Consider the following 26,282-nt stretch of genomic DNA (forward strand, 5'->3'; position numbering starts at 1 on the left):
TTGTAGCTGTATGCTGTTGATTTTATATGTGCATATGTGTATGTGTATATATAATTGCACACTTAGTCAACTGTGGGGAAAATCAAAGTATAGGACATTTAATGTATGCTTGATTTACTCTGCTTCAGCTAGCCATGAGACAGAAGTCATGAAGGGCAATAGTTCTTGGTTTCACCAAGCAATGTCCAGACATTTTCAAGCAATAAATGCTGGGAAACATAGTTTAGGGCTGTCATACATCCGGAATTTCCCGTACATCGCCAGGATTAGTCCGTCAGAAATGGCGTCCAGGTGAAAATTTTGGATATCGTTTAAAAAGCTCAACAACTTTTGTGTCCGGATTTTCACTTTTTGAAATATGGCGACCCTAACATAGTTAATTGGACGCGGGTGGCGCTGTGGGTAAAACCTCAGTGCCTAGGACTTGCCGATCGTATGGTCGGCGGTTCGAATCCCCGTGGCGGGGTGAGCTCCCGTCGTTCGGTCCCGACTCCTGCCCACCTAGCAGTTCGAAAGCACTCTTAAGTGCAAGTAGATAAATAGGTACCGCTTTATAGCGGAAAGGTAAACGGCGTTTCCGTGCGCTGCGCTGGTACTGGCTCACCAGAGCAGCTTCGTCACGCTGGCCACATGACCCGGAAGTGTCTTTGGACAGCGCTGGCTCCCGGCCTCTTAAGCGAGATGAGCACGCAACCCCAGAGTCGGTCACGACTGGCCCGTACGGGCAGGGGTACCTTTACCTTTACCTTTTTTAACATAGTTAATCTGTGCATAGCAAAATCCAGAAAATGGTATAATCCAAAAGGGAGTTTCATTTTGATGTGCAAGCCAGCTGGGGAGCTTCAAATCTGCTTGTTCTGCTGTCAAAGGTAGACCAAACAAATTCCTTTTTCATCCTTACCTGGACAAAAATATATGAAAATGTAGAGCATTTACTTGTCAAACAAGAACTCTCATGGGGTAAATGTCTCAAGGGGTGGGGAGCCTTCTCCAAAGACGCTTGTAACTGATGACCTGCTTCTGCACCAAGCTGAGGGGAGCGTGTCCATAACTAATTACCCTTGACTTTCCCAGTTTTAATCTGATTATATGCAGATGCACAATAAATGCATAGGCACATATTGAAAGCTGAGCAATGCCTTCTATTTTGGGCTACAATCCTAACCTCCCTTCCCTAGGGGCAAGCCCCATTGAATTCAGAGGGACTTCTGACTAGTCATAGTAAGGTTTGCAGCCTAAAGTCTTGCATGTGCATTCTCATATGTTGCACATCAGAGACTCCTGGAGCTTCAAAGGAATTCTGCCCTGGACTGGAACCCAACGTTAAGTAGTTTCATATGGACCAGTTGGCTGATCTCTAGGTACCATATGTTGATAGTACTTGTGCTATCACAAAAAAGAGGGAGAGCTGTGATGAGGACTGAGCTCAGCCAAAATGGTTGTTCTTTTGGCTAAAGTTGACAGGTCATCTGTGGTGTTTGGGACACTGCTATATCCAGTGCTATTTTTCTAGAAAAATAGGTGCTGAACTCACAAAGAACTCCTCCCTTGCTCTCTTAAAATGGTAATGGTGCCCACCTGAGAGGTGCTGGAACTGAGTTGCAGCTGGAAAAAAAGCCCTGGCTATATCCGTCATTTGACTGCACTGAGAAGGCCTCTCTGTAGTGACTCTCTATCACCAAAGAAAGTCATTTTGGGAAGAACATAATGGATGGAACACTGCTGCAGTCTGATGGTGAGCTTTCTCATCTGTTATTTTGAGAAAGAGAGATATGCCATCAGTACACTAAATACTAATGGGAACTCTCTAGTTAACTCATACCTGTACCATGAATTCACTTAGGTGACCTTAAGCAAGTCACTATCTCTCAATCTTGGCCTCCCTCTCTTCTGCATCTGTGATATGTGGATAATAATAGTAGGCTTTTTGACATGATTGGAGCTAGGGTTTACAGAGTTTTGGATGTTTGCTGTGTTGTATAAAATGCCAAGCAGTATTATTGCTGAAAATAAATAAGCTGTTAACATTAAAGTTTGAAGGTTGCAGGCAAGTTATATGGAAAAAATAATTCTACTAGACATCATAGAGGAATAACCTCTTATAATAACCACTTCAATAAGATCATGTCCCTGCCTGTTAATTAATGAAAGCAATAAGAATTGGTTTTGTTTCTTCTTTGGAAGTGTTTATATTTGTGATAAAGGAGCCCCATAAGTAATTCATGTAAGCAGTTTTCTGTTTTTCTTATTAGCATTAGCTGTTTGACATAATCATCCTTTCCCCAGGATTGTGGTGTTCTTGTTCCTTGCAAATATTTATCAGCTGAAAACTGCTGACAGAATAGTGGCAGAGGACTCTTGTCAGCAGGTTCTTTAAATGGACACTAGGAAGATGAAAATCATATGAAAAGTCATTCCTTGTCTGGCAGTTACTTGTAATGCCCTGTCTTATGAATATTTTAAATCACTTGATGAACATTAGAGCCAAGAATGCAGAATTGTGTATGCGAAAAAGGAAAAAGGAAAGAAAAGAGGATTCTCATTAGTATGTCTAATTTGTGTGCATAAAAACCCAATTGCCCATTTGTGCCCATTTGTTGTGTTTGAATATGTAGAATGAAGTTGAAAAATGATGCTGAGCTTAAACCAAAGTTCTATATGTTCACAAAGTGAGAAAACGCAGTGTGTGTGTGTGTGTGTGTGTGTGTGTGTGTGTGTGTGTGTCTGTGTCTGTGTCTGTGTCTCTGTGTGAATTTCACTCTGACCTTTCCCAATATGTGGCCTAATTGTCTCAGGATGTAGAGTGTCAACTTTTACACTCCCAGTGGCCACAATAACCACATGTGCTTGCCCGTTCATTTTCATATAAGCTACTGTCAGGGCTGTCAGGCAGGCAGGATCACCCACAGGTCAGAATGAAGACTCAAGACTCAACAGGAAGTCACCTTTTTTATTCAGAAAAAGAAAGCACAGCAGAGTTCACCCAGGCTCAACTACCCTAGTTGACAGGGCTGTCTTAAGCATATGCGGCACCGGGGTGCAAAAATATTCCTGATGCCCCCCCCCCCCGGTTGCCCAGTCCCAGGAGTGCGGAGGCGGCTAGCTGCCTCAGTGTCTCACTGGCTCGGTTGCCCCCAAATTCGTGGTGCAGAAGAGCCCGCTGCAGTGCTCTGACCGATGGGTGGGCTCTTCCCCAGACTCAACTCTCAGGCCCTGGACTTTCGGCCTGGTGCACCTGAGAGCCTGGTGCAGTGTGCCCCGCACCCCTAGCACCTATGGGTAAGACGGCCCTGCTAGTTGAAGATGTTGCTGGGACTGGGGTCTGGTTCCTCCTTGCCTCTCTAGCCCTCTGCCTCTGGAATCCTCCCAAGCAGACGTAAACTATGGTGAGGAAGAGGGACCCTCCCTCTGGGCATGTCTGGCCCATTGCTCAGCAACGTACAAGGCTCTTTGCAATGAACTTCCTGACAGTAAGAGCTGTTCGACAGTGGAATTTGCTGCCAAGGAGTGTGGTGGAGTCTCCTTCTTTGGAGGTCTTTAAGCAGAGGCTTGACAACCATATGTCAGGAGTGCTCTGATGGTGTTTCCTGCTTGGCAGGGGGTTGGACTCGATGGCCCTTGTGGTCTCTTCCAACTCTATGATTCTATGATTCTATGATATCAGTGGATGAGGCGAGTCCACTTTAGAAGAACTTGCCCACTGCTGTGAAATTGAGGCAACGTCTGGCTCCTCTTGGTCAGAGTCTGCACTCCAACTGAGATCCTCTGCACCCCGTCCTGTCCTGGAATGGTGTTCTTCTTCTGACTCCCCGTGCTCACTCCCAGCTTGTCCCCTCCTGTGCCCCCTTCCCTGTGTCCCAACCACCACTGCCCTGTTTCTAAGTCTTCTTCCTTTGTGTCATCCCTGGGGGGTTCTTGGGCTGGCACCTCCCACCGCTCTTCATCATCCAGCCGGTCCCCAACAGTTACATATAAATCAGACCCTTATTTTTTTAAAAAATGTTGCAAACAATGTATTACTCTTTGCTCCCTAAAAAAATTGAGAAATCTTCCTGTCATGTTGCCCTGTTACCATTCTTAATCGTTCTTTTATAATTAATCCTCAGAATAGTTAATAATGTAGATTCCATTCCTAGCTTTGAAATAATATCTAGTTCGGTGAATGTATGATGGATGCTTTTAATAAAGTCAGTAATTATCTTTTATTGTTGATGGGTGCTGGTTTATTTTTAATTGTTCTTTTTGTTCTTTTGTGGTTAGAGAGCACTAGAGTGTTGGGTTTGACAAAGGATTGAGCTATTTTTAAATCTTTATATAATGTGGCTACAATGAGGTTAACAACAGACTAATATATATGGGAGGGGGGACGTACAAAAAAAAATCAGTGTTTTTGAATGGTGCCTAATCCAAAATGTATTTAAATAGATCCAAGCTGAATTATAGCTATGTAAATTGCCTCTTGTGGTCATGTTCTTAAAGGATTCATTTGCTAAAGGATGCTCTTCCCATGCCAATTGCATGTGCCCCAGGCCTAATCTACATCATCTAGATCAGGCATAGGAAAACTCAGCCCTCTGGATGTTTTGAGACTACAACTTCCATCACCCCTAGCTAACAGGACCAGTGGTCAGGGATGATGGGAATTTTAGTCTCAAAACATCTGAAGGGCCGAGTTTGCCTATGCCTGATGTAGATCATACCATGCAGGAAGCAGAGGTGTGAATAAAACTGCCTGTGCCAGTGGCAGCTTCATGGTTTACCATCAGCCTTTTCCAACCTGGTCTCCTGCAGGTGTTATGGACTCCAATTCCCACCAGTTACAGCCAGCATGGAAAATGGTCAAGGATGATGGGAATTGTAGTCCAAAACATCTGGAGTGTTAACAGGTTTGGGAAGATAATAGCTCACACAAATGAGATTAACCACATATAATGAACAAAATAGCCAACATTGCCAGTTAGTTTGGCCTAGAGGAGAAATGATTTCCTGGCCTCAAATGTGACACTTGTGAATTATGAAGAACGTAACGTCCTCACAGCTACATAAAAAGCCCTTCAAATGAATGGAAGGGAAATATTAGAATTTAAATACCTTTGTGAATGAGGGTCAAAATAAATATAAGCTTTGAATCCCCATGGCTTGCAACTGAAAGACTAATTTTCTGCCTGATAGAACTCTGTCACATACTTCTAGACTAAAGCAGAAGATAATATTCTTTGTTTATTTTGTGTTTCTTATACTATCTGTAAAATATGGCATCAGTTGTGTATATAAAATTGTAGCTTATACATTGCTCAAACAAACAACATTCATAACCCTTCTCCTTGCATTTATCGCCAACAAAACGTTTCATACCCAAGTTTCAAAGAGAAGGAAAACTGACTGAAATGAATACAAGGGATGTGAACCATGGGATTTTTTTAAAGAACTGATTGCTCTTTTTTCTACTGCAAGATTCTAATTCTGTGTGACCATATAATTTAGAGAATATTTTTGTTTGCTTTTTTTGAAGTATGATTCCTTTTCAATTCAAACCACTTAAAAATATATAGTGTAGCTTTCAAAATAGAAAAAAGAGCTCTGGTCTTAAGTCTCTTGTCTGTTTGATTCCTCCAGTGGTTTGAGAATCTTAAAAATCAGATCTGCTCTGCTTTCATTACCAGGAGTTCTGTAGTTCCTGGATTTGATAGAATATGTTATACCACCTCAGCTTGCTTATTACAACATGGTAATGAGTTATTTTTCCTCAAGAACAGCCTGAGAACAAGCAAGAGAGGAGAATATATTTTCAGTCCTTTATTTTTAAATCAATTGACCATCAATATATTAAAGCGTGAAATGTGTCTAGTCAGGTTCTGATCTTTGGAATGAAGGGCATTCTTACCCAGTGCAGTATGGAGGCTTTATGCTAGGGATGGAAAACACTGCATGTCAGTAGTGACATAATTTAATGAAGTGCTGAAGCCACTACCACATTCGTGCCCATTTTGGGGAGGAAGACAATGGGACAGTAAGTCTTGTGCAGCAATAACATCAAAAAAAATAAAAGCTGAAGAGCTGAAGCAGAGCAACAGATAAAAATCCAAATAACAGGCAGGAATATTACAAGATCAAACCACGATTAAAATGACCTCACAGAGCAGACTCAGTAATAAGTAGTAAGTAAGAAAATAAGTAGGGACGTGGGTGGCGCTGTGGTCTAAACCACTGAGCCTCTTGGGCTTGCCGATCAGAAGGTTGGTGGTTCGAATCCCCACGACAGGGTGAGCTCCTGTTGCTCGGTCCCAGCTCCTTCCAACCTAGCAGTGTGAAAGCACATCAAAGTGCAAGTAGATAAATAGGTACCAATCTGGCGGGAAGGTAAACAGCATTTCTGTGCGCTGCTCTGGTTTCTGTGTTCTGTTGCGCGAGAAGTGGCTTAGTCATGCTGGCCACATGACCTGGAAAAACTGTCTGCAGACAAACGCCGGCTCCCTCGGCCTGTAAAGCAAGATGAGCGGCGCAACCCCAGAGTCGTCTGCGACTGGACTTAACTGTCAGGGGTGACTAGTGACTAGTGGGGTGCCACAGGGTTCTGTCTTGGGCCCGGTCTTATTCAACATCTTTATCAATGACTTGGATGATGGACTCAAGGGCATCCTGATCAAATTTGCAGATGACACCAAACTGGGAGGGGTGGCTAACACCCCAGAGGACAAGATCACACTTCAAAACGACCTTGACAGATTAGAGAACGGGGCCAAAACAAACAAGATGAATTTTAACAGGGAGAAATGTAAAGTATTGCACTTGGGCAAAAAAAAAATGAGAGGCACAAATACAAGATGGGTGACACCTGGCTTGAGAGCAGTACATGTGAAAAGGATCTAGGAGTCTTGGTTGAGCACAAACTTAACATGAGCCAACAGTGTGACGCGGCAGCTAAAAAAGCCAATGCAATTCTGGGCTGCATCAATAGGAGTATAGCATCTAGATCAAGGGAAGTAATAGTGCCACTGTATTCTGCTCTGGTCAGACCTCACCTGGAGTACTGTGTCCAGTTCTGGGCACCACAGTTCAAGAAGGACACTGACAAACTGGAATGTGTCCAGAGGAGGGCAACCAAAATGGTCAAAGGCCTGGAAACGATGCCTTATGAGGAACGGGTAAGGGAGCTGGGCATGTTTAGCCTGGAGAAGAGGAGGTTAAGGGGTGATATGATAGCCATGTTCAAATATATAAAAGGATGTCACATAGAGGAGGGAGAAAGGTTGTTTTCTGCTGCTCCAGAGAAGCAGACACGGAACAATGGTTCCAAACTACAAGAAAGAAGATTCCACCTAAACATTAGGAAGAACTTCCTGACAGTAAGAGCTGTTCGACAGTGGAATTTGCTGCCAAGGAGTGTGGTGGAGTCTCCTTCTTTGGAGGTCTTTAAGCAGAGGCTTGACAACCATATGTCAGGAGTGCTCTGATGGTGTTTCCTGCTTGGCAGGGGGTTGGACTCGATGGCCCTTGTGGTCTCTTCCAACTCTGTGATTCTATTCTATGACCTTTAGCTTTAATAAAATAAGTATAAAACATACACTGAAAGGGAGTGACATAGTTTATTGCAGTCATAGTGAACAATGGCAGCAAACCTGGGCTGAATAATTCATTTAGAGTGTTATGAACCCTTGGCAAAAGTGTGGGTGGGGTGGGGAGGGCGAGAAGGGTGGTGTGTGACTATGGGAGGAAGGCATGGGCATATATACCTGGTTGCACCTAGACTTACTAGGAACAGTAAGTGTAACAATGGCTGAAATTTGCCAAAAGATGGAGACAGTGCTGGGTAACAGTGAGTTCTCTTGTGTGTTTTCAGACATGGAGAATCAGCCATTGTTATGCTTCTTGGCCCCAGCTGGTTTTTGTGCAACCTTACATGGAACCAAAAAGCCTGCATTTATATGTCTGCTATCTCTCCTGCCACTGCATATTAAGATGGACCAGATGGTTTCAACAACAGCCAAAAACCCCTTTTCTTTCTTCTCCCTGCATTGCACTGCTTACCACCTAGCTTGATTAAGAGTACCAGAGAATTTGAAAATTTGCATACTGTTTTGTGATGCTTTGGTTGGCCTAATTAAGATATTGCCCTGTTGTGGATTTAGAGATTGTTATGGACTAACATGACTGGCTATCTTTACTTTCTGTGTGACACTGAAGCACTTTTTGGATAGCTGAAGCCAATTACCCCTTCTTATGCCTTAATTGGATCTCTCTCGTGCTATAATACTGTCTTCTGTTTGAAGGCCCCGATTTCCCCTTACACTGATGACCTCATTATCATCTCAAGAAAAAAGTTGACTGTTGTGAATCTGCTACAGTTAGAAGCATCCCACTTTCTGCTATTCCTTTTTCTTAACATTCCTTTTTGACGGATGAAGATGATTTTCTTTCTTGTTTCTTTCCTGTTCTGAGATTTCTGGTTTGTAGCAAGCTGTGGGATTGGGAATTTTGATTTAGGCTCTTGTTAATAACAGCTATCTGCTTTGTCTCCTACTGCCAGGCAAGCAGAGGGGGAGGGAAGGCAGAGCTCCTATCAAAGCGTAGCGCTCTGAATGAGAGGCTTCAGCTGAGCAATGGAACTAAATGGAGACAATCAGCCACTGCCCTTTAGGTTAACTACCTGCTGCAGGAGTCTAATTGCAAGAAATTGTTCCTGTCACTAATGAAACAGCACTACTGAGTAGAAGATGTCCATATTGCTCTGAGCCCCCCAAAGCCCATCTTTTGTGACCCTGTTGATGGCACGCAGCACAGTTTATTAATGGTGTAGATGCCTACTGATTAAATTCTGTTTCCTTCCAGTAAGTTACACAGGGACGATTCGGAAGGAAAAGAAATGAGCGTGACATATGGAATAGCTTTTAAAGAGAACTCTTCTCCACCTTTGATCTCTCAGATCAATATATAATACTGCTAAAAAAGGAGAAATGAATGCACCTCACATACTGATGCTTGCCCCCACTCCATGCCTAAGAAACTGAGCAGGGGACGCAGAATGCCTTGACTTGGGTAAATTCTACTGGGTATCATTAGATGTGCAGTTGGCAGTAACTTATGTGTTTCAGATCGATCGAGCTTAATAGTGATTAGATAGATAGATAGATGATAGATGCTGCACGTTAAGCCACTATATTATTTATTTATTAATTAATTTTGTATACTGCCCTTCATTCAAAGATTTCAGGGTAGTTTACAGTATAAAAACACAAAAATACATACCATAGTATCAAACAAAAACAATGCCCCACCCCCCAGTTTAAAAGACAATAGTTGATTGAATTAGCCAAAGGAAATAAACAACTGACTTTTAGAAGACATCTGAAGGAAATCCTGTATCGGGAAATTTTTTATTGTCAAATGTTTTACAATTTTTTATGTGCTGTAAGCTGCCCAGTGTGGCTGGGGAAACCCAGCAAAATAGGCAGAGTATAAATATTTTTTAAAAATATTATTATTATTATGCAACTGGGGAGCCACCACAGAAAAGTCACATTCTCATGTGGATGCCCTCCAGATCTCTCACAGAGGTGTCACACAAAGAAGGGCCTCAAATGATGATCCCAGGGTCTGGGTTCGAATAATGATGGATGTTCCTGTGGGGTGGTTTTCTGCAGAATAGTTTTGAAGCAACCATCAGTATCAATGGCTGCTGGCCATATGAACACACCTTCTGAAGCTAGGAAAAGGCCATCTGACAACAGTAAATGCTGCTTACGGGACCTAGGAAGTATTATAGGCCTGTGTACGTGCAATGTTGCATAATCCTTATGAGTAATTAATAACAGATAGCTAACGATTATGATTTATAAAGTGCTTGCACTGCACAGTAACAAAAGTTAAGACAAGCACTGGTCACTAACAAAAGGAAAAAGAAATCAGAGGAACCCACTAGGAAGGGGAAATTAAATCACCAACGGGTAGCTCAAGGTTACTCAACCTATATGACTGCCGGTACTCTATAGTTTGGGTCTGCACAATAAACTGTGTTCTGCAAAGCTAAATGCAGCTTACCGGCTGCAGTCTGTGACTTATGAGGTGCTTGGCAACCAACAACTAGCAAAAACTAAAACACAAAGGTTTATTAACCCCACAGAGGGACATCAAATATTGCTAGTGGGCTGCACCTGCCTTGGAGAATCACAGCTTGGGAAGACTTTGGCTGTGGAATTTATGGTGGTTGATTCCTGTTCTGGAGGACAAGGGTCACCACTGTTTGAACTGCTGCTTTTGGCTACAGGTGGGAATGGCAGGTGGAAAAAGGTGCTTGAAACATTTGACACTTTTGTTGCTTCACTTGCTTGAAGTACTCTGTCACTGTCTTTGTTCTTCAGGAGGTTACTCTTTTTGCAGAAATGTACACTTTTAATTGCCTGTTAGTTGACTGCCGAAATATTTATTGTTCACGTTTTGTAAGCCCCTGTTGGCTAGGCATCTGTGATAAATAAAAGGATGGTGTAGAAAGCAATTTTTAATGTCAACCAGGAGAAGAAGAAAATAGAGAGATTGATCTTAGTTCTCATCTTTGTCTCTCTCTTTTTTATTTCTAGAAAAGTCATGCTAAGAATCCCTCTTTGATTAATTGCTTTACATGCTTATTCTGTTGTGCTTTGTGCAGTATTACAGGAACCATGGGGTTGAAAAAGCTATCAGTCTCTGCATGAGAAACCTGCACTCGTTTTAACTGAAGCATGTGGATTAAAATATTGTTTAGTTACATTTGGGCAGATGCTCGGAATGACACTTTTGAAGAAATAGCAACCTTTGCTTCAAACAAAACAGGATTCTTAATTCCGTGAGCCTAGTCTGCACAAACTGGGTTGTGATTCAAGCCCCCCCCCCCTGCTTGGGGATAAGAAAGACACAAGGACACAGTATATAATTATTATTATTATTATTATTATTATTATTATTATTTATTATTTATACCCCGCCCATCTGGCTGGGCCTCTCCAGCCACTCTGGGCGGCTTCCATGGAAACCAAAAATACAATAAAATATCACACATTAAAAACTTCCCTGAACAGGGCTGCCTTAAGATGTCTTCTGAATGTCAGGTAGTTGTTTATCTCTTTGACATCTCGTGGGAGGGCATTCCACAGGGTGGGCGCCACTACCGAGAAGGCCCTCTGCCTGGTTCCCTGTAGCTTTGCTTCTCGCAATGAGGGAACCGTCAGAAGGCCCTCGGCACTGGACCTCAGGGTCCGGGCAGAATGATGGAGGAGGAGACGCTCCTTCAGGTATACTGGACCGAGGCCGTTTAGGGCTTTAAAGGTCAGCACCAACACTTTGAATTGTGCTCGGAAACATACCCAATGTAGGTCTTTCAAGACCGGTGTTATATGGTCTCGGCGGTTAATAAGGTTAATGGGCTAGAAAAGGCCACAACTTTATTGATTATAGCATGTGAGAGGTATTGGCTTAGGCATTGGATAAACAGCAGAGCTTGACTCCACCCCCTCAGGGAGGGGTGAGTCTAACAAGGGTTAACCACCAGTAGGGGAGCCTGGTGATGCAAATACAACTGTAAGCTCTCCCCTGATGTCACTGGGGGCCATGCCATGGCCCCCAGCCACAGCAGGGCATTGGACAGGATCCACGACTGCCGGATTCCTTTCACAGAATACCCATAAAGTGAAGGGGTAGGCGATGGCCACACCCTGCCCTTCCATACACCAGCAACATATTCCAATGCCTAACCGCCACACACTCTCACCTCAAAATCAGCCTCACTTGAAAAGTAATGCTAACACTGGGGAAATGGCAAGGCACACACACACACACACACAGAATCATCTACCTAAGGGCAAAAAACACACACAGCCACGCCACCAAACCAGCTGGAGCTGGTCACGAACACCCGCTTTGTAAGCCGCTGTTGCCTCCTGGAGCTTCCTTCTGCCTGCAAAAGAGCGAACGACAAAGTCCTGTCCTAAAGTCTTGACCCATTGAAACCCGGCAGCACAATGAGGGGAAAGAGCTGCCGTGGCCGCATTTGAGCAGCTAAACGCCGCCCCCGAGCTTCCCTACAATTGGAAGACTAACTGGGGAGCGTGGCGCAGCAGCAATGACTGCAAGCAGGGGCTGGAACGCCCCCTGTGAAGCACAGGAACGGCTCCAGATCACAACCCCTCCCCTCCAGGAAGAGGAGAGGCTTTGTAAACAACCCAGGCTCAAAGTCCTAGAAGACTCGCACACAACCTTGTCCTTGACAGCCTTGGACATCCAGGTGAAGGGAGACCTGGCTACCGCTGTCAGGACCAAATAGCTTTGAGTAGGTGGAGTGTACAGGCCCCAAAGTATGCCAGTTCCAGATCTCACTTACCATAGTAGTCTCGATATTCAAGTCTAGAAAAGCACTCTTTCACAACCGAAGGGTGGCCATGCAATATATAAGCAATTTTAAAAACGGGGGTTCCACAATTTAAAACTCACCCTCTCAGGTTGTCAACCACCTGAATTTGGTGGTACCCAAGGAAAGCCTCATCTGCTGACCTAAGTTCCTAGACAGGTGGATGTGGGAACAGGTGGTTTTTTTTTTCAGGTACCAAAGTCTCAGGCAGGTAGGGTGGTCCTAATGCTTGTATTCTCTTTACCCTCCTCGTGATTTAAGCTGGGTTGCAGTACATTTCCACACTTGCCTCTTTGTGAATAGTCCAAATGCCTATTCCCATAGGCAGGCCTTATTTAGTAAACCTTTTTGAATACAGCTGTTGGATATTCTAGAGCAGAGATGGTGAACGTGGCTTTCCAGATATTGTTAAACTGTAGCTCCCATCAGCACCAGCCAGCTGGGCACTATAGTTTGTTAAGGGTGTTAAGAGTTGCTAGGACACCCCTCACAGCCACAATTCCCAGCACTTCTAACAAAGGATGGTTCACAGGATTCTCTGGGAGAAGCCATGGCTGGTGAAGCAGTATAAGAAGTGTGTTAAATGTGTGGTGTGGTTGCTAATTTTTAAGTTAGTCTTAAAAGCCTCTCTCTCTCTTGAAACACTTCCTCTTAAAAGCTGCTATCTTAGCATTGGTTATTTTAGTATTGACAGTTATGTTGGTTGGCTTGTAATTTATATTGATATTTGTAAACCATTCCAGCTGGCCTAGGTTTTTAAGATTGCTAGCATCATTGTTGTTGTCATGTTTATTTTATATGGGTCATATTCAACTGTCCAGTTCTCGTAGCAAAAGCAAGTGCATGGGGCTTCTCCTCTCACACATTCCTTTCAACTCCACCAAATCTGCTCTGGAGAGTTAGGAAAACCCTTAAAAGAGAGGGAAGGGAGAGGAAAGAGGAGTTCATTCTGGTGGGCAGGCAGAAAGGCTTCCACTGATGGAACAATCTCCTTAGTGCTATGTTGAATTTTACCTTATCCAGGGTCGTCTTACCCATAGGCGCTAGGGGTGCGGGGCACCCAGGCACTGGGCTCTCAGAGGTGCCAGGCCAAGAGTTCAGGGCCCGAGAGTTGAGTCCGGGGAAGAGCCCTCCTGTCGATCGGAGCGCCGCAGCAGGCTCTTCTGCTGCAGGTGGCTCTGCGCTGTGAGTTGGGAGGCAACCGAGCCAGTGAGACGCTGAAGTTGCCGGCCAACTCTGCCCTCCTGCATGCCTGGGCCTGGGCAACTGGGGGGGGGGCGCTGGGTGCATCTTTGCACCCCAATGCTGCATATGCTTATGACAGCCCTGACCCTATCTGTACTGTTTTATAATGTTATGAGTTGTTCTGGCTTTGGCCCAGAAGTCCAGCACACAAGATACTTTAAAAATAAAAATAAATTAAATGCTTCTTTAAATAGCAGCACACCGGGCCTGTTTTCCCATCCATGCAAGATAAAATTATTTTGCATATTTAGAATGTTGAGCCAAATTTGTATTTGTTAAAACGGGCTTCAAAATAAATGTGACTATATTGAAGCTTTTTTAAAAAAAAAAATAAAAAATGGTCATCTATTTCATAGATAGAAACAGCACACCAGCTGCTCAACAAATCTATTCCTTGTTCATGAGCAGAAGTAAAAACAATGTTTTGCTTGTTCTCTTCTGCAACAATTTTTAGATTTTCTTCTTCATGTCACATGTGGTTTTTAGGACAGATGTCTACAGGTTTCCTTAGTTTTGTTTTTTTGTATTTTGTTATTATCATTTTTATAAAAAATAAAATATCTTTCTTATATATTTTTCTTCTACAAATTAATACAAGGAGAATATAGAATTAGCAGACAATATAATTTTATAGCACCTTGAAATATTTTTTATTTAACAAAATGTATATACCACCTGGTTGCAGCAACACCTCAAAGAGGTTTAGAAAAAGAAACTCTTTAAAATTATCAGTAAAAACAGTTAAAAGTGGGCATTTAAAAACATTCAAAACTCATTAAACTTATACAATAAGCTAAAGTCAGATTTAAACACATGTAACTTCTACATGTCCGGATAGGTATGCTTTAACAAAAATGCTTTAAGTAGGTGCCAAAAAGAGTACAGTGATGGCACAGCCTGGTGTCAGTAGAAGAGTTATGAGAAACAGAGGAATTATGAGTGGAAATTATATATGCATGTCCATATGTGCTCTCATGGTGAACAGTGGGTGAATACAGTGTTTGAGTTTTACTGTACACAGTATCGAAATGCACACAGTAATATTGTATATTATTGCATTCATAATAATGTACCACCACTGACATCTGCAAGGAATGAAGCTAACAAGACCCTTCCTGTGATGATTTAAGCTGGTCACAAGCCAGCTCTCTCAGGAAGAACTGGGTGGCAAGAGCTGCCCTGACTTCCTAACCTAGATGTTGCCACTGGATACAATTTGGGGATGAAGAGTGCTTCTGGGAAGGGACTGGTCCTCTGAAGTGCAACACAGCCACAAACTACCATGAACACTGGCATGTGCTGGAATTTGCTTTCTCTTCTTCTCTCCCATTCCTTTTTCCTCATGTGCCAAGGATCTTTAGATTGTGAGACTGAGGAACAGGTGCATCTTATTTTTGTAAGCTGCCTTGAGAGCCTTTCAAGAACAACACACACTGAACAATAAAATACATAAAGATCAAACGGGCTTCCTCCCAGGGAGACAATTAAGGGAAAATGTAAGGAACTTGATAGATATTATTGAATATTTGGATATGAGTATAGATAGACAAGCGGCCTTGGTGTTCATAGACGCTGAAAAGGCGTTTGATAATATCTCGTGGGATTTCTTGAAGAAAAGTCTGGAAACGATGGGAATGGGAGAGAAATTTAGAAAAGGCATAGAAGCAATATATAAGGAACAGAAGGCAAAATTGGTAATAAATAACACCACAACAGAATACTTTAGCATATATAAAGGAACTATACAGGGCTGCCCCCTGTCTCCTCTATTGTTTATAACAGTATTAGAAATACTGAACGAGAGACTGAGGGGGGCAACAGAAGTTAAAGGAGTCAAGGTAGGAAAGAGGGAATATAAAATCAAGGCCTTTGCAGATGACATCGTATTAACCTTAGAAGACCAAAAAAATAGCGTAAAAGAAGCTTTACAAAAAATTGACGAATTTGGAGCCGTGGCAGGACTTAAGGTAAATAAAAATAAAACCAAAATGTTGGTCAAAAATCTAACAAAGGAAGAAATGATAGATCTAGAACGAAGGACGGAAATTGCGGTAGCTAAGAAAGTGAAATATCTTGGAATATGGGTCACAGCTAAGAACATAAATTTATATAAGGATAATTATGATGTCACCTGGAGGAGTATAAAGAAAGACATGGAAATTTGGGGGAGGATGAAACTCTCCTTTTTGGGGAGGATAGCTGTTGTTAAAATGAATATTCTGCCTAGAATGCTATTTCTATTTCAAACTATCCCCATACTTAAAGGCTTAAAACAATGTAAAGAGTGGCAGAGAGCCTTGGCGAAATATATTTGGCAGGGGAAAAGGCCACGGATAAAAATGAAAATTTTGATAGATAAAAAAGAAAGAGGGGGCTTTTCTCTCCCGGACCTAAGTCTATACTATGAAGCGGCTTGCATACTCTCGTTAAAAGATTGGATAAAACTGGAGAATAAAGACCTATTGGACCTGGAAGGTTTTAATAATTGGTACGGATGGCATTCGTACCTTTGGTATGGGAAAGTGAAGGTCCACAAGAGCTTTTTAAACCATATTTTTAGGGGACCGATATACCAAGCATGGGAAAGGAATAAAAACCTCCTTGAAAGAAGGAGGATCCCTGGTGGATTTCACCAATAGAGGTTTTAACGGTCAAGAAAACAAACATGGAGGAGAAAAACGCCACCTATGAAGAAATGTTAAGAAAAACAGACCAAGGGCCCAAACTCAGACCTTATGAAGAGATAAAAAGCTTATTCACTGGTTGGTTGCAATACCACCAGGTGAATGATTTGTTAAAAGAGGATAAGAAGAAGTTGGGTTTTGATGATAAAAAATCAAAATTTAACATAGAAGTAGTAGAAGGCAAAAACAAAACCCTATCCAGAATCTATGATATACTATTAGAGTGGTATACAAAGGACGAGGAGGTGAAGGAGGCAATGATTAAATGGGCAATTGACTTTGGCTATAACATCGATTTCGAAAGGTGGTCGGAAGTGTGGAATTGTAACATAAAGTTTACAGCATGTATGGCACTGAGAGAAAATGTTTGGAAGATGTTATATAGGTGGTACCACACCCCTGTGAAATTGGCCAAAATGTATAGATTAAAGGATAAGAAATGCTGGAAGTGTGGTGAGGTGGAGGGTGACCTATATCATTTATGGTGGACATGTAAAAAGGTGAAAGGCTTTTGGGAATCAATTTATAATGAGCTTAAAAAAATACTTAAGTACACTTTTCCCAAAAGACCTGAAGCCTTTTTGCTGGGAATGATGGGCAAAGAAATCAAAAAGGAAGACAAGACGATATTCCTCTATGCCACCACAGCAGTGAGAATTATGTTGGCACAATACTGGAAAGTGGAAACCATCCCCAGCATAAATGACTGGCAGATTAAAATGGTAAATTATGCTGAGCTTGATAAATTAACAGGTAAAATAAGAGATCAAGATGAACAGAAATTTCTGAAAAACTGGAGTAAATACTGGAACTATATTGGAATAAATGTCTAATGTGAACTGGCGGGGTTAGAACAATACTACCAGCGAGTGAATTTAGGATTATAGATTAAAAATCAAATACGTAATGGAAGTAGATATTCGATACTTACCAAAAGGGTGGAAGGGAGTTCAGGGTGTGTTTTTTTTGTTTTTGTTTTTTTTTGTTTTTTTTGCATGATGTAGCTAAACTATTTTCTTTGTATAGTTGGAAAAAGGAAAAAGTTGGCTTGTATATCTCTGTTGTAGTGACCCCTTTTTTGTAATCTTTTCTGTATATATGTATATATATATATATATATATATATATATATATATATATATATATAATATGTCTGTTTTGTGTATAACTTTAATAAAAATGTATTCAAAAAAAAAAAAAAAGAACAACACAGACTTTAATGTTCAAAAAGTTAAGATATGCACAAATGGGCTGTTGGGGTGATACGGCGAAAGCTTGCATGCTTTCTTTCTAATAGAAGACAGAAACAACAGGTAATGCAATTCAAAGCATGTTAGAAATAAGCCGCTTATAATTAGAATTAGAAGAGGAGAGCGCAAAATATGGTCTGAAGCGCAACATCAAAAAAACTAAGATCATGGCCACTGGTCCCATCGCCTCCTGGCAAATAGAAGGGGCAAATAGAAATGGAGGCAGTGAGAGATTTTACTTTCTTGGGCTCCATGATCACTGCAAATGGTGACAGCAGCCATGAAATTAAAAGACCCCTGCTTCTGGGGAGAAAAGCGATGACAAACCTAGATAGCAAAGGTCCACATAGTTCAAGCTATGGTTTTCTCAGTAGTGATGTATGGAAGAGAGAGCTGGACTATAAAGAAGGCTGATTGCCGAAGAATTGATGCTTTGGAATTATGGTGCTGGAGGGTGGCACTGTGGGTTAAACCACAGAGCCTAGGACTTGCCGATCGGAAGGTTGGCGGTTCGAATCCCTGTGATGGGGTGAGCTCCCGTTGCTCGGTCCTTGCTCCTGCCAACCATGCCAGTGCAAGTAGATATATAGGTACCACTCTGGCAGGAAGGTAAACGGCCTTTCCGTGAGCTGCTCTGGTTCACCAGAAGTGGTTTAGTCATGCTGGCCACATGCCACGGAAGCTGTACGCCGGCTCCTTCGACCAATAAAGCGAGATGAGTGCCGCAACCCCAGAGTCAGTCACAACTGGACCTAATGGTCAGGGGTCCCTTTACCTTTACTAGGAGATTCTTGAGAGTCCCATGGACTGCAAAAAGATCAAACCTATCCATTCTGATGGAAATCAGCCCTGAGTGCTCATTGGAAGAACAGATCCTGAATCTGAGGCTCCAATACTTTAGCCACCTCATGAGAAGAGAAGACTCCCTGGAAAAAACCCTGATGCTGGGAAAGATTGAGGGCACTAGGAGAAGGGGATGACAGAGGACAAGATGGTTGGACAGTATTCTTGAAGCTACCAACATGAGTTTGACCAAACTGCGGGAGGCAGTAGAAGACAGGAGTGCCTGGCGTGCTCTGGTCCATGGGGTCACGAAGAGTCAGACACAACTAAACGACTAAACAACAGCATATTTGCGGGGGGGGGGGGCAAGAGAGTGGGGCCCTAAGTTATAGCTTGTTTAGCTTATACATAAATCGGGCACTATTTGGGCTGAATGTGTGTTGGTTCTTCTACAGATCTCACTTCCAGTGATGGCAGTCAGGCATGGAGCAAATCCAGTGGAGATAATCCTTAAGACACACACATAAACAGCATTTATCTTCTGTATGGGGCTTCAGCTGCTACAAAGCAAGCTCCATTTGTTGATCTTATGAAAGGAATCCCATATATTGTTGGCTTTCTGTTCACCACATGAACATGCATTGTGGCTTGGATGCATAATGAGGCAGCAAATCTGAGTAACTTATGACCAGGTTACATTTTGCAGAGGTCACAGAAAGCCAAAGAGAATGCAATTTTGTCTCCTTGTAATTACTTTTTTCTTCTAAATTACCTCCATACAAGAACGGTGGCTGAAAAGCACCAGGACATCTATTTAAATGAGTTCAGTAGCCCTGTTAGTGTACACCAAACATTCTTAATGCACATTAGTGCTGGAAGGAAACTGTTTACCTAATCCAAACAACAAGATGTTATAAGAACTGAAGAAGATTCACTGTGCTTAATTTGTCTGCACATAGTATGTCTGCATAGGCTTCATGGAATGAGTCAAGCAACACATTACATGGTCACTGTCATTTGTTCAAAGCATTTTGCACACACTGTTGTAGAGACCATAGGAGTGTTGTGAAGTTAAAAATACATTTCTGGTATTAAACGTTTTCTGCATCTTCATACTAGTTACTGGTCATGGTGCTGGTATGAAATTTTGCTTTATGCTAGTATTGTTTTATTACACATTGTTTGCTTTTCATTATTTTGTACACTGCTTTGAGATTTTTGTACATTAAACTGTTTTATAATATGAATTCATGATTCCCCTGAGAGTATCCAAGGCATTTTGATCCCTGACAAAGAAATTCAAATGGCAACTTCTGTGGTACGAAAATATAATAAGTGACATTATTGACCATTCGTTGACCCAGGCAATTCTATCCTATGAGTCCTTCAGCTTTTCTTCCCTATGATTAATTGTCTCTCTGACCAAAATAACTGAGTTTTTCATCACGTACTTAAATAGAACAACTCTTATTTATTTAAGTAAACTTAATGTATTTCTACCAGCAAACTTAACATATGAGAAGAGAGAAAGGTGCACCTGTTGGATGCCTACTTACCTAAAGACCATGTGCTTGCTCCACAGATCCTGTACATGGTCCACAGAATGTGGAGGTTGTTGACATCCGATCTCGGCAGCTAACCTTGCAGTGGGAGCCCTTTGGATATGCTGTGACTCGTTGCCACAGCTATAACCTGACAGTCCATTACCAGTATGTGTTCAACCAGCAGAAATATGAGGCGGAGGAACTAATTCAGACGTCATCACACTATACTTTGCGGGGACTGAGACCATTCATGACTATCCGACTGAGGTTGGCTCTTTCAAACCCAGAGGGCAAGATGGAGAGTGAAGAGCTGGTAGTTCAAACTGAGGAGGATGGTAAGGAAAAAAGAAAGCGCTAATGACTTAAAATGTTAAAGTAGTTGAAAACACAAGTTGTGACTATCAGTGTGCACAGGTGCACACACATAGACAGCCACAAAATGCAAGGAAGGCAATAATAAAAATAATAAATAAAAATAAAAATAAAAATTTATATCACCATCTTGTAACTATCCTGAATGCCCTATTTAAGTAGATGACCTGAGCATTTCTGAATACTCCTTTCTTGTGGGTGGAAATTTTAGAAGAAGAAGCTATAAGTATTGTAAACAATAACTGCTTTTTCTCATGTCCTTCCTAGTTCCTGGACCTGTTCCCCTTGAATCAATTCAGGGTGGACCTTTTGAAGAGAAGATCTACGTTCAGTGGAAGCCACCAAATGAGACTAATGGGATAATTACACTGTATGAGGTAAGGGGAATTGATTGTTAGATGATGCAAGATGTACTTCTACCCAGTGGCGTAGCGTGGGTTGTCAGCACCCGGGGCAAGGCAAGTAATTTGCGCCCCCTAACCCATGGATTTGCGCCCCCTAACCCGTGGATTTGCGCCGCCTAACCCTAACCCCCAAATGTTGCGCCCGGTGCGGCCGGCCCCCCCCCTGCACCCCCCACGCTACGCCACTGCTTCTACCTGTGGTGAATGTGGCGTAGATGCCTTTTAGGTGTTGGCTGTGCGTCCCAAGGCCTGTACCTGGTGTTGGGAAGAAAAATCTATGAAAAATACTGCAGACTAAAACTCTGGAATAGAAGAGGCCTAGGGGCTGCCTTATTTCCAGGTATAATTAGCACTACATGAGTAGTTTTACTGCATTGCATGTGCAAGTGCATTTATACTTAAGTTTGTGCGGTTGATATTGTCTCATGTCCACCAGATGGTGGTCATCTTCTGATATGGGTTCATAGATAATGGCATCCACCTTGCACCTTCTCTGTGCCGTGTCTGGCATTTGCTATATGACAATGTATTTGCTAATAACTGCTGGGAATCTTAGGGCCTGCAGACTGCATCAAGTCATTTTACTTCTCACAGTCATTCCTTTTGTTCTCTAGGGAAAAACAAAACAAAATAAAAAAATTCCTTCCAGTAGCACCTTAAAGACCAACTAAGTAAGGTGCTACTAGAAGGAATTTTTTTATTTTGTTTTGACTATGGCAGACCAACATGGCTACCTATCTGTAGGGAAAAACAAATATCCTCTTTTCATATGAGTTGAGTTGTTGTTGGTAGAAATCCTTTCTAGGTTGGAAGCAACCCACAGTCCTTACAATATGTACTCTTGGCCTGCATACAGATTTCCCTGAGCTTTTCTGTTAAGTGAAATAATAGTCTTTTGGGATCATTATCCACATCATAATGGATAATGGCCATAGCAGAGAACTGGGGTGGTGGGGGTGGAGATGGGGCTGCCTGTGGGCAGGATATCATTATTACTTTAATTTTAATCCACTCTGAGAGTCCTGTGTGCTCAGGAGTGGGGCAATCATTACCAATATAAAATAGAGGAAGTGAAAAATCAGCAGTGTTGACAAGGTAACCAAATGAAGTTCATGAACTCTTGTACAAAACTTAGGTCCCGAACTCTGTATGACGGCAGCAAGGGATTAAATGTGAATACTAAAATTCCATCTAGTTTCCTGCCTATAATTTGCTTGAAAGGCCCATTTGATGCACTGAAAAAATATATTTTAAGGTAGAATACAATCTTGCCTGTTGCGTCTCATTTCAACCACTTCTATGACTGTAGCAATTCTACCGGTTGTCTGTGCTGTAAAAACAGATGGCAGAGGGCTGGCTGTTTGCAGCAAGGTTAATGTGCTGAGCCTCTCACATCTGGAAACATGATTTTAGAAAGTGGTTTGGGTCAAAGTAAGAAATTGAGTTGAATAGTTTCAGCTGAGTCTCTGGTGGATGTTTGCACATGTCACTAAAAGGCTTCCACAATTTGTTCTTCCTCGCAATGTCTGGGCAAAGGAAATCCTCAGCTACATGAGGCATTAGTGTTGAACATTGCAGCTGAGGCACATGGCAGATTGGTGCATGGGAAATGGTTTGCAAATGAATTAAGACAATACTGTTTTGTTTCACTGTTTGGCATGACAGGTGTGTTGCAGATCCCAGAACGTGAAGGCAGATAATAAGCTGCACACTGAATCTTACCTCAGTGGAAACTGTTTTCTGGGAATCTGTATGATCTTGTGAGTTACTATGAAAATAAAAGAGCATCAGTTACAATGAAAAATATAACACCTTGTAATTTTTTAGAGACAGTTTGCCATTTACACTGCCTGCAGGTACAGAACACTGGAAGGATTTTCTCACTCCTGAAGTTACTTATCCGACTGAACAGATATAGAGTGGGGGTGATGCATCATAAAAATCATCTTGGTTGATTCCACATAAAAGTGTTTAATTGATAATGGTCATCATTTATTCATTCAGCTTGTTATAGAGCATCCAGATGAGATGGCTGAGAATGTGCACTGACCACAAAATTGGTTCAGGCTCTACTTCAGATCTGTTGGTCCACAGTGATTTGGAGATTTTTCCTGTGTGTGTGTGTGTACACACACACACAATTTTAAAAATAAATCATGCAATTATGGCCAAATTAATAATAAATGAATGAACAAGAAACTTCCCACACTGCAAATAAATAAGTTAGAAAGAATCCACCACCAGGAAAGAAGAAATTGATAATTAAAGCCATGTTGTGGCTGCAAGGGGAAGAAATCTGTGGTTTAACAACTGTGAATGTGTGGAGAGGAAATTCACCTCTTACTGGATTTCAGGTGGGGGAGTAAGGGACCTAGGTCATCATGAAACTCATCTCCCCTCCATTTCCCCCTTTGCTTTGCCCTTCAGTCCCAGGCATGACATTACTGATATCACCTATTTAAGGAGGCATTTCCTGTTTCCTGGCGGTCTCTTTAATTACTTCATTTTATTTTATTTTTAGGGTAATTGCATAGCTGCACAATTATGATTATAAATTGGTTGGTTTTTTTTTTTAAAAAAACGAGCAATTAAATAGTACACTGTAGGGTCATGGTGGTGACCCTACAGTGTGCAGAGTTGTGTCCTTAATGAATAAGCATTTCTTTTCCCCTGGCACTTACACTTACCTAGAAGTAAATCCTACTGAAAACTACCTTCTAAATATATATGCTTAGGATAAAGCTGTATTGGGCAGATTTTCATGTGGTGTGGTGAAGTGAAGTGGTCACTCCCATGAAGTTCGTTCATCATTTGACAACCAGGAGAAGCAAAATACATCAGAATGGAAGATTTGGAAGAGGGGAAGCTACTGCTGATATTTATCAAGAATACTGTCATTTGGGGCAGGCAAAGGAACCCAGACTGAAATACGCCCAATATTTTAGCTTCTAGATGCTAGTGGAACCATAAAGTCCATGACCCACTAAAGCTGGTGGCTTGTTCTTTCTAGGACTGGTCCTTTCATTAGGCAGAATGATGCAGGCATCTATCATGATGGGTACTGGTGGGGGGGGCAGGTGTGTAGCCCTCTCTGCTCCCTTGGTCATTTTTCTTGATTCCCTGACCATTTACCTATGTTGGAACAGAGATATGTGTGTGCTGTGTGCACTGTGCCTCTTAAGCCGGGGACAAGGATATCTAAGGAAGTGTCTCACCCACTTCTTAGATACAGAACTGCTGAAAATATCATACACCCCAGAGTTGCACTCTGCTTTGTTGTTTTTGGAGTTTGTGTGGATGTTTTTATTGTTTTCTTTAAAAGAGTTTGTTGAGTGGATTTTATAATTTTTAGAACTTTTGTTTGTGTGTTCTGTTCTGTTTTTATTTTGTATACCACTTTGATGGTCTTATGTTGTCAAACAGTCTATAAATTTGTATAATAATAATCTAACCTGCTGTCTCATAACTGATGTTGACATAAGATTCAGCTCTCAGTTTAGTTTGACTTCCGTAAATTGAGTGAGGACTACCTTCTCCTTTGCCTCAGGCAGTAAAATGCCTTGTGATAGCCTTGAGTCTTTTTGGCGAAAGTTGGAATGCTATGCTTACTAGACAGGCTGCCACCATAACATCTGTCCCAGTGCTTCAAATACAAGCTGTCTTGGCCAGCAGTTTTAGTTTGCAAGTTCTTATATCCTTGCCATAATGTTGATTCATTCAGTCAATCAATAACAACGGCTGACCTTACAGACTCTATACAGTGGTACCTCGGGTTAAGTACTTAATTTGTTCCGGAGGTCCATTCTTAACCTGAAACTGTTCTTAACCTGAAGCACCACTTTAGCTAATGGGGCCTCCTGCTGCCACTGCACCGCCGCTGCACGATTTCTGTTCTCATCCTGAAGCAAAGTTCTTAACCTGAAGCACCATTTCTGGGTTAGCAGAGTCTGTAACCTGAAACGTATGTAACCTGAAGCATATGTAACCTGAGGTACCACTGTACATCCAGATACTGTATAGCTAAATAGAGCCATGAGTGCCCGAAGGGACCAAAAAGCCATCAACGTAAACCCACCCTTCAAGGAGATCATCATGTTAACAACCTGCAGATCTAAAAGCCTAACTATCTTCACACCCCTAATAAGACTTCTTAGGATATAGATCACTGTTATGGCTAGCACATGCAGACCAACGGTGAGAAGGGAGTTGCCAGCATCAACCTCCAAGCCGAAGTAAAGTCATGATAACTTTAGTCAGATACAGGAAAGCTTTGGCCCTCCAGATGTTACTGAACTACAACTCCTATCACCCCTGGCCATTGATCATGGATGGTGGGGTTGATTGGAGTTGTAGTTCAGCAACATTTGGAGGGCCAAAGGTTCCTTGCACCTGACTTTAGTTCATAAATAACTACCTCAAAGTGTAAAACACTTTATACTTCCAATGTCCCCGATGAGACTTTTATGACTCCCTTGCTGCAGTGTGGTGTATTCTTCACACAAACACTATTTGCAGTGTTTAATAAATCAAAACTACAGCCTTGCTGATTAAGAAAGTGGTTTTAAAATGTTGAGTTCCACTTTTTCCAGTGATTCATTGAATCCAGGCAGAAACACACATCACACAGAATGTACACCCTCAGAACGCAGAGAGAATCTATTCTAAAGTGGCAGGTAGCTAACTATTCAAGGCAGGCAGGCAGATGATTGCGGATGTGATGACTAGAGGATGTTGAGCAGACGGAGACATGGGTTACAAGAAAAAAGAGAGATCACAGTTGCATTTTAAAATCAGTCAGGAAAGAAAACTGATAGGTGACAGAGCTAAAGAGAGACACTTGATGTAGCAATGTGGAATGATTGCAGGCATGCCTGTGCAAATGTTTAAACTATGTATCCGATAGGCAGTGTAGCTTTTGCAAATAAATAAATGTTTAAAATGGTGCAGAATGGATACTTTAAGTCTGATCCTTTAAGCATCTGAAATGGTAGTGGGGCAAAGACACAAGCTCTGAACCCCAGCAGAGTGATGTATTAGGAAAGGTGTATGTGTGTGTGTGTGTGTTGAGAAGCATTATATGGATGCTCCGTTAAGTCCATTTCCTATTTAGATGTGAATGGCAGACCTAATACAGTTCATTAATGTTTCTCTATTCTTCTGAAAGCTTCCCTCCTATGAGTCAAACGTTCAAAATGCCTAAGAGGCATCACTCTGAATCATAGAATCATAGAATCATAGAATTGGAAGAGACCACAAGGGCCATCAAGTCTAACCCCCTACCAAGCAGGAAACACCATCAGAGCACTCCTGACATATGGTTGTCAAGCCTCTGCTTAAAGACCTCCAAAGAAGGAGACTCCACCACACTCCTTGGCAGCAAATTCCACTGTCAAACAGCTCTTACTGTCAGGAAGTTCTGTTGGCTCATGCCAAGTTTGCGGTCAACCAAGACTCCTAGATCCTTTTCACATGTACTGCTCTCAAGCCAGGTGTCACCCATCTTGTATTTGTGCCTCTCTTTTTTTTGCCCAAGTGCAATACTTTACATTTCTCCCTGTTAAAATTCATCTTGTTTGTTTTGGCCCAGTTCTCTAATCTGTCAAGGTCGTTTTGAAGTGTGATCC

At 42.0% G+C, this 26,282-nt stretch overlaps 1 protein-coding gene across 17 annotated transcripts in view; it reads left to right on the forward strand.

The window, feature by feature from the left end:
• The window catches only part of PTPRT (protein tyrosine phosphatase receptor type T), a 621,336-nt gene that overhangs the window by 423,897 nt on the left and 171,157 nt on the right, over nucleotides 1-26,282 (forward strand). For all 17 annotated transcript variants that reach the window (XM_081867470.1, XM_081867484.1, XM_081867480.1 and 14 more), the window contains exons 8-9: nucleotides 19,921-20,217; nucleotides 20,522-20,631. In XM_081867470.1, coding sequence (XP_081723596.1) covers nucleotides 19,921-20,217; nucleotides 20,522-20,631 — 407 coding nt within the window. The remainder of the gene's footprint in view (nucleotides 1-19,920; nucleotides 20,218-20,521; nucleotides 20,632-26,282) is intronic.

The sequence above is a fragment of the Podarcis erhardii genome, assembly GCF_964252035.2.
Source record: "Podarcis erhardii genome assembly, chromosome: 6".
NCBI lineage: Eukaryota > Metazoa > Chordata > Lepidosauria > Squamata > Lacertidae > Podarcis > Podarcis erhardii.